The sequence below is a fragment of the Hemiscyllium ocellatum genome, chromosome 45, assembly GCF_020745735.1.
Source record: "Hemiscyllium ocellatum isolate sHemOce1 chromosome 45, sHemOce1.pat.X.cur, whole genome shotgun sequence".
Taxonomy (NCBI): Eukaryota; Metazoa; Chordata; class Chondrichthyes; order Orectolobiformes; family Hemiscylliidae; genus Hemiscyllium; species Hemiscyllium ocellatum.
In genome coordinates this window covers 16,273,199-16,287,172 of record NC_083445.1, presented here as the reverse complement: position 1 = coordinate 16,287,172, position 13,974 = coordinate 16,273,199, and the positions used below count along the sequence as shown (strand labels likewise).

Here is a 13,974-nt window from a genome sequence, read left to right as displayed (position 1 = left end):
AGAGGAGTACAAGGTAATGACAGGCATAGATAGAGTAGATAGCCAGAGATTTACCCTAGGGCAGAAACAGTTGTCACGAGGGGTCATCATTTTAAGATGATGGGAGGAATATATAGGGGAGATGTTAGAGGTAGGTTCTTCATGCTGTGAGTGGTGGGTGCATGGAATGCACTGCCAGCAGTGGTAGTAGAATCAGAGACATTAAGGACCTTAAGCAACTGCTAGACAAGCACATGGACGACAGTAAATTGAGGGGCATGTAGGTTAGGTTGATCTTTGATTAAGATAAATGCTCGGCACAACATCATGGGCCAAAGGGCCTGTACTTTGCTGTATTGTTCTGGGTTGAGAATGTGGTGCTGGAAAAGCACAGCAGGTCAGGCAGCATTAGAGGAGCAGGAAGCAGCAAGAAAGGAACCTCATTCTTGAAGGACATATGCCCGAAATATCAATTCTCCTGCTCCTTGGATGCTGCCTGACCTGCTGTGCTTTTTCAGCACCACACTCACAACTCTGATCTCCAGCAGCTGCAGAACTCATTTTTTCCCTGTACTGTTCTATGTTCTCAACAATATCGTTGTGTTCCCTTGATCTGGACTCTCCACTCTTCATCCAATGATGAGCAGAAATTGATTCTCCTAATCTATCCCATGAAATCCATTTAAACTACAGTATCCTTCGAGGGACTCCAAACTCTAGTACTTCAAAACCAGGATGCCTTCCCTGAACTGAATGTGGTTCTCTAGATGGTGACTCACCAGGAAGGTATACAGCTGGACTGAATCTCAAGAGGTTCTGTGGCCCAGAGGCAGTGACCCTACCTCTGAACCAGAAACTTAAAGTTCAAATCCCATGCCAGAATTTGCTGGCCATAAGCCCAAAGCTATTGCATCCATAATGTGGCCAAATAGGTTATAAGCCAATGAATCCTTCCAATCGGGTTTACAGTCAATGGTAAGAGTGAGAAAGCCACCTGCTCTGCCATCCTACAGAAAGCAATGGCAGAGCACCGCATCATCTTGCCCATACATTTGAACCAAACCAATAAGTAAAAACAGATAGGCAGATTCATTTCATTCTGTATTCCAGTCCTCTTGATGAAAAGGACAACACGGACTTGTTGGGCTGAAGGGCCTTTTCCACACTGTAGGGATTCTATGATTTAACTAGCCTTTTGGATTTATTTTTTTCTACCTGACCACTAGTTTCTAGTGATTCCTGTACAAGGTCTCATAAATCACCAAAGGTACAGTGGCTCAATGGTTAGCACTGCTGCTTTACAGCGTCAGGGACCCGAGTTTGATGTCAGCCTCAGGTGACTATCTCTGGAGTTTGCATATTTCCCTTGTGTCTATATAGGTTTCCTCCAGATGGCCTGATTTCTTCCCACAACCCAAAGACGAACAGATTAGGTGGATTGCCCATAGTATCCAGGATGTGTAGGTTAGTTGGGTTAGCTATGGGAAATGATGATCTGGGTGAGATGCTCTTCAGAGGGCCAAATGGCCTGCTTCCACACTGTAGGAATTCCATGAAAGCTGTTTCTCCACAGTTGCTACATCTTCCTCTGATAGTTTCTTGATGCTCACCTGAACAGAGAGGCAAAGGTTTTAGCTTAACAGATACAGCTTAACTGTAATGTGGGTGGGTGTAGGAACTAGGCTGGAAGTCTTGGTTTCTCACTCAGAGGTTAACGAGATGACAAACTGAGCCATGGTCTAGGGCAGGTTCAGGAGAAATATTCATTCTTGTAACAGACTTTACTGTTGTCACAGTTTCAGTTCTTCTACCGAGCACGTATACACAGTTAAGGATGTGTACAGTAATATGTAACATTTCAACATTTTTCATGAGCTGCGGATGTTCTCAGCAATTATTGTCTTCAGAAACATGTAATGGACCACAAACCTGAACCTCTGCAGTCCAGGCACTGAAGGTTTTCCCAAATGGGAAAAAAATTCCCACTTTTAGCTCATGGAAATTTTAAAATTTGACACAGTGATGACTAAGGAATGGCCAAGTACTAATCACTAGTCTTGATAACATTAAATTTGGAGTGGGAGCTTGCAGAGGGTGGTAGTTCAATGCATCTGTTGCCAGAAATGAGATTCTTGTCTGATTTGTGCGTGGTCCTTGGCACAAACACCAGTCAATTCAAGTAGCTATCAAAAGTCCATCCATATCATTGCAGTAAAGCTAATGGTCTTTGCTTCTTCATCCGTCAGGTCTATCCCACACAGTGTGTGACAAGAGCAGGTTCATCATTACCCTGAGCTCTACAACAAAATGAAAAATAATTTTTATGATTGCATTCAGTGAGTTACTTTCTGTCAAAAATGCAAAAGTGCAGGGTTTTCTGATGGTTCAGATGAGTTCATTTCAGCCATGCTGATTAGAATAGTCTCAGCTTCATTTTGAAGCAAACTGGATGACAAACGGCCTTCTGGATTAGCAAAGAGAAATACTAGTCAGGGGCTCTGCTATCCAGTGACACTTGCTGACAATACACGTGAACAGAATCAGGCTCAGATGCAATAGCCCATCTACTGGTTGTTACCAAAGTAACATACGACTGCCAAAGGGAGATGGAGATCAATTAGAAACAGAATCCCTGCAATGCCATTTGTTCTTGGACAGTGACAGCATCAAATGTACTACCTGTTCTCCTCACTGTTATTTCCCTGGCTTCAACAGGACAATTTTAGGCAAGGCATATGAAGAGCACATTCTGTGACAGAACCAAATTTCACGATGTGTTTTTGTTGCATTTCTACCCATTCTTTTCTGGAAATTTACACCAGGGTGGAATATCAGCCCAATAATCCAACATTGAAGCATCTGACTTAGCCAACTGTGGGCATCAACCAATTTGCTGTCAGTAGAACATGAATAGAGGTCAAGCAAAACCACTTACCGCCTTGGTATTCTTTGGCATGATTGCAGCTCTATTCTTGGGTGAGACAATTGTCTTTGATCTGAATAGCATGGAAAACCATTTCTTGCACTGGACCCTCACCTTACGGGAAGAAATACAATACACAGCTAATAATCCCTGGACATGTAAACTCAATGTAGTCATTTTGACTTATGCAATAGATTCAATTTTTAAGGAGGGTATAGCAGGATGCTTAGAAAGTTATAATTTGATCAGGCAGAATCCACATGGTATTGTCAAAAGCAAATCATGTTTTAACTAATTTTTTGGAGTTTTTTTGAGGATTTGTACACGGATTTCCAAAATGCATTTGGTAAAATGCTACAGTTACAACACAAGAGCTTTTGGTGTGAATGGTAACATATTAGCATTGACAAAGTGCTCATTATCTGTTTGGAAGCAGAGAGAGAGATAACTGGGCATTTTCTTAGATGCCACAGGGCTCATAGGTGGGGTGTCAACTATTAACAATCTATGTCAATGATTTGGACATAAGGTCAAATGTATGGTAGCTTTATTATCTAATGATGCCAAGATAGATAAGAAATTAAATTGTCAAGACAAGAGTGTTTGCAAAAGGATATTAGATAGGTTAAATGAGATGGCAAGAATTTAGCAGATGGAACATAACGTAGAAAAATGTGAAGTTGTTCAATTTGACAGAAAGAATAAAAGGGAGCTTATTATTTGAATGAAATGAGATTGCAGAACTCAGAGGTACAGAGGGATCTGGATGTCTTGGCATATTAATCATAAGCAGTTAGCATGTGAGAACAGCAAGTGATTAGGAAGATAAATGGAATGTTGCTGTTTATTGCAAAGTGAATGGAATATGAAAGTCGAGAAATATTACTGCAGCTGTCCAGGGCCTTGGTCAGAACACATCCGGGCACTGAGTAGTTTTGATCTCCTTATTTGAAAAGTAATCAGGTCAGAAGGAGTTCTGAGAAGGCTCTTCCCTTGAATGAGGGGCTTGGATGTAGAATAGAACAGAATCCCTAAAGTGTGGAAACAGGCCCTTCAATTCAACAAGTCCACACCGACCCTTGGGAGAGTATCCCACCCAAACCTATTCTCCGTTACTCTACATTTACCCCTGACTAATGTGCCTAACCTACGCATCCCTGACCACTATGAGCAATTTAGCATGGCCAATAGACCTAACTTGCAAAACTTTGGATTGTGGGAGGAAACCATAGCATACAGAGGAAACCCACGCAGACACAGGGAGAATGTGTAAACTCCACCCGAGGTTGGAACTGAACCCAGGTCCCTGCTGCTATCAGGCAACAATGCTAACCAATAAGCCACCATGCCGCCCATTTTGTAAAGAAAGGTTGATAAAGTTGGGCCTTTATCCACTGGAGTTTTAAAGAATGAGGGATTATCTTACTGCAATATGCAACATCCTGAGGGGGTTTGACAAAGGTGTATACTGGCAGGATTTTTCCCAATTTGGAAGGAGAGACAAGAACAAGGAGAAACAATTCAAGAATAAGAGCTCTCATTTTTAAGATTTAATGATGAGAAATGTTTTGGCTTGGTGAGTTTTTAGTCTGTGGAATTCTCTTTCCATGAAAACAACGCAGGTTGGGTCATTCAATACATTTAAGGCCCAGTCAAATTGATTTTTGATAGCCAAGGATTTTCTGAGTTATGGTGGCAAACAGAAAGTGGAATTCAGACCATAATCAGATCAACCATGATATTATTAAATGGTTTGAAGCAGGCTTAAAGGGCTGACTGGCCTACGCCTATCCCCAAGTACAGTTGTAGTTATCTAATTACAGATTTCAACATTCTGTGGTTAATTCTATGATCTCTGCTTTATTGAAAATTTCCACTGTGCAAATTTATGAGCAAATGTTTTAAAAAAGGTTTGTGATATTTGTATGGAATAGAAATAACCTTTGCTATACATTCATTACCAGTGGACACTTGAGAAAGAAAGAACATTGTGCAAGGTCCCAGTAAATAGGGTAAGTATGAATGGTGTAAGTATGAGAAAACTGAATAGTGACCTGACAGAACTGGAGGCTATAATATAAGATTGTCACAAGTAAATTCATTGACGAATTCAGGAGAAAATTGTTAACTTTGAGAATGTGGAACTCGTGAGGATCAGGAGCAGGTAAAGTAAAAGCATAGATGCATTTAAAGGGACCCTGGATAAACACATAATAAAGAAAGGAATAGGAAATTATATTGTCCAGAGGGGTAAAAAGGAGACTCATTTGGAACATAAACAGTGGTATGGCTCTGCTGTTTAGAATGACCAGTTTCTGTGTTAGAAACACTACATAATACTATAGCACCTACCTTGGGATTTAATACACACAGGATGACAAAGATGAAGGTGCCCTGGAAACTGTTGACAATGGTAAATAAATAGGCCATTACCAGGGTTTCTTCGTTAAAGTGAAACAAACCAAGAATCCAGCTACAGCCCAGGATAAACATCTGCATGATGGCTTTAAATGACAACATTCTGCGGAAAAGAGACCTGGGTTAGGCAGGAAATTAGCAGGACATACTCCAACATTCATCAACATGAATGAAACTTTATGTAACATCATACATCATATATATTCCATGGCTGTTATTACTCATGATGTTCCAGATCTGTCCTCCAAGAGCGACAGAGACAATGCAGCACAAGAAGAGACCCTTTGGACCATTAGTTCTGTGTGTCTGCAGCCTGGAGGGTAGAGTTGTGAACACCCATTGAGTAGGTTCTTGTAATTTCAGTTACCTGACATCTGGCCCTTTGATATCTGGTAACATGACATGAGCCAAGTTTGCAATTTTAATTAAGCTTACAAATATGTTAATGAAGGGATTAAAAACTGACACTTTTATTAACTTAAGCTGGATGTAACTGGATGTTTTCTTCAGCTACCTGTGTCAAGATTTCCCTGATCTGTAGTGTACTTCTCTCCAAAGGCAGCTTCTGGGCATGTTGGCTGCTCACACTTCATTCTGAGACACTTTCACAGAAGTTTTTTATGTCAATTATTAGCAAAAAAAAAATGTTTTTTTGACTTTACGAAAATATAAAGTTATTGAAAATACAACCAATAACAAATACCTGTATAATAAAAAACACAAATTACAATACAAATACTGTCTACTAACTACTAATCTACCCAAGAATAAAAGACAAAACCTAACACTGCGCAAAACAACACCAATAAATAAGTAAGTAATAAATTTTAAAAAAGCAATTAAAACACAAAAGAACACAAAATAGCTATGCAAAAGTTCCCAATCAAAAGAACGGGAGCGTTGTATATAGTCCTGGAGTAACTCAGGAGTCCCCCTTCCAGGGCCCAGGGCTCAACAAACTTAACCGTTCTGGTTAAACAAACACCCTAGTCAAAATAGCCGACAAGTCTATATCCAAATAAATCAAATAGGGCTGACATATCTTATAAAAATGGTCTGTTGTGTGATGCACAACATTTGTAAAAAAAATCCAAGGGAATATGCTCCATAATTATATTATGCCATCCCAACAAACCCGGCTGGTTCTCAGACACCCAATTCATCAGAATATTCTTCCATTCACAGTATGCAAGAATATTAACTAGTTTCTTCCCATGCCCATCTAACGATGATAAATTCAACAGACCTAAGAGGAGAGATATCGGGTCTACTTAAACTTCAGTCCTCAATACTCTCCCAATCTCTCCAAGAAACACTGAGCCTGTGGCATGTCCAGAAACAGTGGATAAGAGTACCTACACTTATTTTACATTTGGGGCACATTGGAAATGCCCCTTTTTAAACTTCGCCAGATGGTCCGGTGCCAAATGAACTCTGTGCAGAACTTTTAACTGCGTAGCGCATGTCCTATTAGAGACTGAGATCTTTCGCGCATTCTCCCATATGTTCTCCCACGTTTCAGAAGAGATCTCCACTCCTAGCTCTTGCTCCCAGACCTCCCATAACTGGTTAATATCCTGCCAGGCCCTGGCAATCAGCAGGCAATAGAGGGCACTAACCGAAAGGGTATTTGTGGAACACAGCACAAACTCTCCGCAATGGACTTATAGGGCTTAGTGAGAAGCATGGTCTTCTTCTGGATGAGATCGCTAACCTGAAAAAAAACGGAACAGCTCTCTGCTGGGCAACCCTTATTTGTGGCTCAGTTGCTCGAAAGACATCATAACCTCCTCCTCAAACAAGTCTCCCACTCCTCTCACTGCCCACAGTTTGAACCCCGCGTCCATCACCCCTGGTCAGAAGCCTGGCATACCAACTGTAGGCGTAAGTGGTGAAGTCTTGGATAAGCAACCCTCACTCTGATGCATAGTGTTCCGGCAGCAGTCCATAATTATCATCTTATCCATGAACAATAGGTTAATAAGAGGGCACTTTACCAGGAGGCCTCGATATCCAGCCATATTGAGCCCTGATCATTACCTCCCCAATCGCTAGCAAAGGACAGCAGGGAACTCAACTGATACCTCCTGATGTCAGGGAAATCAAATCCTCCCCCTCCTTGAGGCAACTCCAATTTGGACTGGGGGGTACAAAATTAAAAATCATACAACACCAGGTTATAGTCCAACCGATTTAACTGGAAGCACTAGCTTTCAGAGTGCCGCTCCTTCGTAATTTAGTAAGTTTGATGAGGGGCTGCCCACAATGCCAGTCAAAGGGACAAACCAACCCATTAGCTTCCGCAGCGTTGACCTGGGAAACATAAAAGGGAGCATGCATATGGGATAAAGCAAACGAGGAAGAACGTTCATCTTATTGAGAAATATTCAAGCCAACCATGAAATTAAAAGAGCCTCCCATCTCTGGAGATCCCACCTAATATTGTCGAGCAAGTGAGCAAAGTTAGTCTGAAATAACCAATCAAACTTGAGGGTAATAAAAATTCCTAGGTATCGGAACCTCACTGTGACCACTTAAAAGGGAACCTAGGGCCACCTTCAACCTCTGGCGCTTCCTTGAATTTCCCCAAAAGCATAGCCTCCAAGTTTGCAAAGTTGATCTTATATCCTTAAATAGCCCCAAATGAATTGATACATTGCATCAGATGGAGTACGGAGGTCATCGGGTCCAATAGAAACAGAAGGACATAATTCGCATACAGTGTAATCTTGTGTACCCTCGATCCCACTTCCGGAGCGGTATGTTCTGACGAATGGCCACTGACAGCGGTTTTATCACCAACATAAACAACAATGGTGAAAAGGGGTAGCCTTGATGACTATGCCTACCAATCCTAAAGGTCACAGACTTCATCCCGTTGATGACAACCGTGGCCAGAAGGTGGTGATATAAAATCTCCATCCATCTAGCAAAGGGCCCACACCCAACTTAAACCACTCTAAGAGATAAAAAAGATACAGGAATTCCACCCTGTCGAATGCTTTCTCTGCATCCAAAGAAATCACCAATCCCTGAATCGATCGTTGCTGACAAATTTGGACCATATTCAGCAACCTTCTAATATTATTAGTAGACTTACAGCCTCTTATAAAATCTGTCTAATCTTCTTTAACAATATAGGGCAACACCTTTTCCAATCTCAGCGCCAAGATCTTATACAAAATCTTGAAATCTGAATTTAATAGAGAGATGGGCCTGTATGATGTACAATCCTCAGGAACCTTCCCCTTCTTAAAAATTAAGGAAATACTAGCTTTTCTCAAAGATGGTGGTAAGCATTCAGGAATATAGGAGTGATTGTACTTCTCCAACATCAGCCCTAACAGAATCCCTATAAACTCCTGATAAAACTCACCCGAAATCAGGGCCAGGCTCTTTCCCACTCTGAATTTGCCGAGCTGCCTCCTGCATTTCCTGAGCTGTCAAGGTTCCAAGATCACCCTGAGAGGTCCAGGTTCTTAAAGAAGGCTTCCATTTTAGCCCACCTGCCCTCACAACCTTCAGACCAATACAATTCAGAGTAAAAACTCTGAAAAGCCTCATTAATCATTTTGACATTATATGTAAGGACCCCGGCACTGATTGCAGTGACGGATTGGGAGTATGCTTTTTCCTGGTCAGGTATGATAAATACTTTCCTGGCCTATCCCCATACTCGAACAGCCTTTGTCAAGCAAAAACAAGTTAATTCTTTGCGGTTTGTGTAAATATTGAATTCAAGGCAGCCCGGAAGGCCGTGATCCGCTGTAGTTTAGTTACAGAAGGCCGCACAAAATATGCCATTTCAGCAGCTTTCAACCATGCCTCAAGTAGATGCTGTTGTTCCCCCTTCTGTCCTGTCTGGCTAGCCGAATAGGAAATAGTTAATCCCCAAGTGAAAACTTTAGTAATTTTTCATAGCATAGATGGACTACTAGCCATGCCTGAGTTGACAGTAAAGAATTCCTGAAACTCCTTCAAGAAGTATTCCACAAATTTAGAATCCTTAAGGAGAGAAGGGTCCAAATGCCAGTGCCGCAAACCTAGCCCCCCACTCTTGGCCTTAAGCTCCAAAACATACCACGCGTAATCAGAGATAGCTATGTTCCCAATTTTACAACCCATAATCGAATCCAGAAGAGTTCAATTCTCGTGTGACATTTATGAGGGTTTGATAAAAAGGTGAAGTCCCTGCTGGTAGGGTGAAGACATCTCCAAATGTCCACCAGCCCCAACTCCTTGCATAAGTTAGCCACCTACTTGCCCTGCGAAGAAATCGTTGGGGATCCAATAGGCATCCTGTCTACTGTCAGATCCAAAAGGCAATTGAAATCTGCTTCCCCCCCCCCCACTATAATAATGTGCCGTGTTCCAAAGGCACTCAGCTTTAAGAAGGCACTAATCAAAAATTTGAGGGGATGCGCCGGGAGACAGTAGACATTTAAAATGCCATATTCCTCCCCATGTATCAGGGCCTTAAGTATCACAAACCGTCCCTGCTCATCGCTCACCTGCTCTAATAATGTGAACAGAAAATTTTTCTGGATAAGTACTGCCACTCCCCTACTTTTAGTAGTAAAGGATGAAAAGAATACCTGGTCATAACCCCACTGTTGTAGCTTCCGGTGTTGTCCATCAAGATGGGCTTCTGGTAACAGAGCGATATCAATCCTTTCCCTCTTAAAGCTAGAAAGCACCTTTTTCCTTTTAACAGATGAATGACTTCCCTTGATGTTCCAGGTGCACCATTTAACAAGACACTTAGCCACATCCCCTTTCAGAGACCTTTTGAACCCATGAGAGGGAGAATCCTGCTTACAATGCGCCAAGCACAAGTAAATAAAGACTCAGAGTTGAAGAATTGTGTATACAAAGACTACTCTATCATAACTACAAACAACTATTACTACCAAAACACTACAAAGGAAACCAACTTGAAAGGAAGACTCTGCCCCCTGCCCATAGGGGGCACTTACCCTACCCACCCCCTCCTTCACAGCTCCTTCAAGCCCAGACTGTGCCCAAACCTTAGGCGGAAAAAAAACAAGGAGATGATCCTTAAATCAACAAAAAAAAGACAAAGTCAGGATAAGCACGCCGCCCATCCCCGGCTTCATGTCACCCCTACTTGTGACTACAAGAGAAAGATAACAACAAAAAAAGAGACAACAAAGGATACCCAAGTTCCTCAGCCTCTTTTTAAACTTCTTTGAAGGACTTCCTCTTTCAAATTAAAGCTGCCGAGGAAAAAAATGATTTTTGACCCCTTATACAGCAGTGCCTGTGGGTCTTTTCCCAGTAATTTGGAAGCTTCTATTACTTTTTGCTTGTCCTGGTATGAACGGAACTGCACTAGGACCGGGCGGGGGCGGTATACTTGTCCAGAACTGTGCACTGCAATCTGCAGCAGGCTGGATTTGATTTGAAGGCCTAGGAACTGCGGCAGCCAACTTTCAAAGAAGCTGACTGGCTGCCCACCTTCTTCATCTTCCAGAAGCCCAACAATCTGCAGGTTCATCCTCCAACCTTTATGTTTGAGGTTGTCGACCTGGTCTCATAAGGCCCGCACCTCTCACTCCAGCAGCTGGATCCAAACAGATGAGGACTTCATCGTAGTTTCTGAGGCGTTGGTTCAACCCTCCAACTCCTCCAGCCGCTCCCTGAGGCCCTGGATCTCCTGTCCATGCTGTGAAAGCATGGACATGATGGATTGGACCTGTGCATGCATCTCCTCATGGATCTCCCCAATCGCAGCCCCAACTTTCTGTAGGGGAGTGTCCTCCCTGCTGCTGTTTGCTCGCTCCTTTTCCCTTTGGCACCCTTCCCACTCCCAAATATTAACAAATATGCGTTTTGTGAGGTTTTAAATCAGTAATTCCTCCACATAAGTTGGCCAGGGATGGCAAAAAACACCAATATGCCTTGGCTGTTAGGCAGAGCCATCCACAGCAGTTCTACAGAATCACTGCCATCTTGCCGAGTCCTCACAGAAGTTTTCAAATCAGTGGTGAGTTGTCACTGCCTTCCACTCTCCAGAGCAGTTCCCATATCTAATGCAGCTGGATTGGGAACTGAACACATGGTGCTGAAGTTATTCTGATACACTCACCCAAGCCAACTTAGCTAACTGAAACCACCATGAGTCAGCGAATCTAATATTTGAGAGTTTATGGGTTTAAATCAAATCATAAGCTTATCCCAACTGAATGAGCTGCAAGAATGTTACTTTGATTCAAATTGCTGGGGCTCATCTGCCCAACTTGCACCTTGTCCCCTTCATTCCTATGATCGCTGTCTCCCTGTTATGCAATGCCTCGATTTTAAAATATTCACCCTTCTCAAACCCCTACATAGCCTCATCCTTTCTGGAATTCTCTGAGATCTCTGCAGCCTCCAATTCTAGTCTTTTACACATTCTTGATTTTAATCACTTCACCACTGGTGGCTGATCCTACAGCTGCCTCATACCAAGCTCTGGAATTTCTTTCATGACCATCCCCATCTCCCTAATCTCTTCCCTTCTTTAAAGATTCTGGTCATCTGCCCTAGTATCATTGTCAGTGGTTGAAGTGTCACATTTTGTCAGCTAACATTTCTGTGAAGCCTCTTAGGATGTTGCACAACACTAAATGTGCTGGGTAAATATAAATTTGTTGTAACTCTCATGGTACTCACTTCCTATGTTTTCCCCTTTTGGATCTGGGCTTTCACCTCAACGTCTTTCATTACAGAAAAGAAAACCAGTAAGGGTTCCCTCTACCCAGTCAATAATCCCTGCCTGAAGCTTCTCACAGTCAAAAAAGAATACTGCTATACATAGTCGAGACGTGCCGATGAATGATGGCCACTTGAATGAGATACCAAGTAGTGAGCACCACAGAAACAATCCCTTAAACACAGGGGGTGAGCAAAATCCTGAATGAACCAGTGGATACCTTGATTTTTTTTTGTTCACTCATGGGATATGGTCATTGCTGAGCATTTATTACCTGTCCCCAGTTGCCCTTGAGAATGTGATGGTGAACTGTCTTCTTAAACTACTGCAGTCCACGTGCTATAGGTTGACTCACAATATCCTCAGAAAAAGAATTCCAGGATCTTGATCCAATGACAGTGAAGGAACTGTGATGTATTTCTGAGTCAGCATGGTGAGTGGCTTAGAAGGGAACTTGAAGGTGGTGTGCATGTGTTCCCATGGATCTGCAGGATGGAAGTGGTCATAGGTGTGGAACATAGAGTCATAGAGATGTACAGCATGGAACCAGACCTTTGGTCCAACCCGTCCATGCCGACTAGATATCCCAACCCAATCTAGTCCCACCTGCCAGCACCCAGCCCATATCCCTCCAAACCCTTCCTATTCATATACCCATCCAAATGCCTCTTAAATGTTGCAACATGCTGTATAAGGATCTTTGGTGAATTTATGCAGTGCATCTTGTGGATTAACTCATTGTTGGTACTGAGCATCAACGGTGAAAAGAATGGATACTTATGGATATGGTGCTAATTAAGTGAGCTGCTTTGTTCTAGATGGTGTCAAGCTTCTTGAGTGTCATTGAAGTTACACTGATCCAGACAAGTGCCGAGTATTCTATCACTCCTGACTTGTGCCTTGTAGAAGGTAGACAAGCTTTGGGGAGTCAGGTGGTGAGTTACTCACCACAATATTCCTAGCATCTAACTCACACTTATAGCCACTGTGTGTATGCTGCAAATCCAACCTAGTTCTTGTCAATGATAACCCCCAGGATCTTAATAGTGGGGGATCAGTTACACTAACACCATCCAATGTCAAGGGGTGTTTATTAAATTTTTTTATTGGAGATATTCATTGTTTGGCATTTGTGTCGTGGGAATGTTACTTATTAGTTGTCAGAGAGAAACTGAGGACTGCGGATGCTGGAGAGTCAGAGTTGAAAAGTGTGGCGCTGGAAAAACACAGGTCAGGCAGCATCTGAGGAGCATGAGAGCTGAGGTTTCGGACATAAATCCCTCATCAGGAATTATGCTTATGCCTGAAAACTTGACTCTCATGCTCCTCAGATGCTGCCTGACCTGCTGTGTTTTTCCTGCACCACACTTTTCGACTCTTACCACTTGCCAAGCCTATCCCAAGCCTGGATATTGTTCAGATCTTGTTGCATTTGAATATGGGCAGCTTCAGCATCTGAGGAGTCACAAGTGGTGCTGAACATTGCATAATCACTAGCAAACATCCCCACTTCTGATAGAAAGAAGGTCATTGAAGAAGTACCTAAAGATAGTTAGGCCAAGGACATTATCCTGCAGGACACCTGCAGAGCTTAAACTCACCTCGTGTTTTGAAGTTTAGATATTGTAATGTCACGCTTGGAAACTGATTCTCTCAAAGACCAGAGTGTTAAGAGAAAAAGGAATGTGTTGATCTGTTGAAAGATTTTAAAAGAGAAGTTCAACAAACTAAAAGAGTCCACATTCCCTAAGAGACAAAACAATTAACCAGAGCTTGGGGGTTTTGAGACATGTAGTGGGGGCAAGAGAGTATGTGTGAGAGAAAGGGGGAGAGAGAGAGGGGGGGAGAGAGAGACAGACAGACAGAGAATTAAAGTGCAGCAGAATAGATTCTCCAGCCTGTACTGGCAGGTCTTTCCAAAGTGAGGGTCAGGACCCCA

At 42.5% G+C, this 13,974-nt stretch overlaps 1 protein-coding gene across 1 annotated transcript in view; it reads right to left on the bottom strand.

Moving 5' to 3' along the window:
* Window positions 1-1,724: 1,724 nt before the first annotated feature.
* The window catches only part of LOC132835944 (adhesion G protein-coupled receptor E3-like), a 52,221-nt gene continuing 39,971 nt past the window's right edge, over window positions 1,725-13,974 (bottom strand). Inside the window, exons 16-19 of the mRNA XM_060855081.1 lie at window positions 13,637-13,728; window positions 5,255-5,423; window positions 2,915-3,016; window positions 1,725-2,276 (exon numbers count right to left, since the gene is read on the bottom strand). Of these exons, the coding sequence (XP_060711064.1) occupies window positions 2,265-2,276; window positions 2,915-3,016; window positions 5,255-5,423; window positions 13,637-13,728 (375 nt within the window). The 3' untranslated portion in view covers window positions 1,725-2,264. The remainder of the gene's footprint in view (window positions 2,277-2,914; window positions 3,017-5,254; window positions 5,424-13,636; window positions 13,729-13,974) is intronic.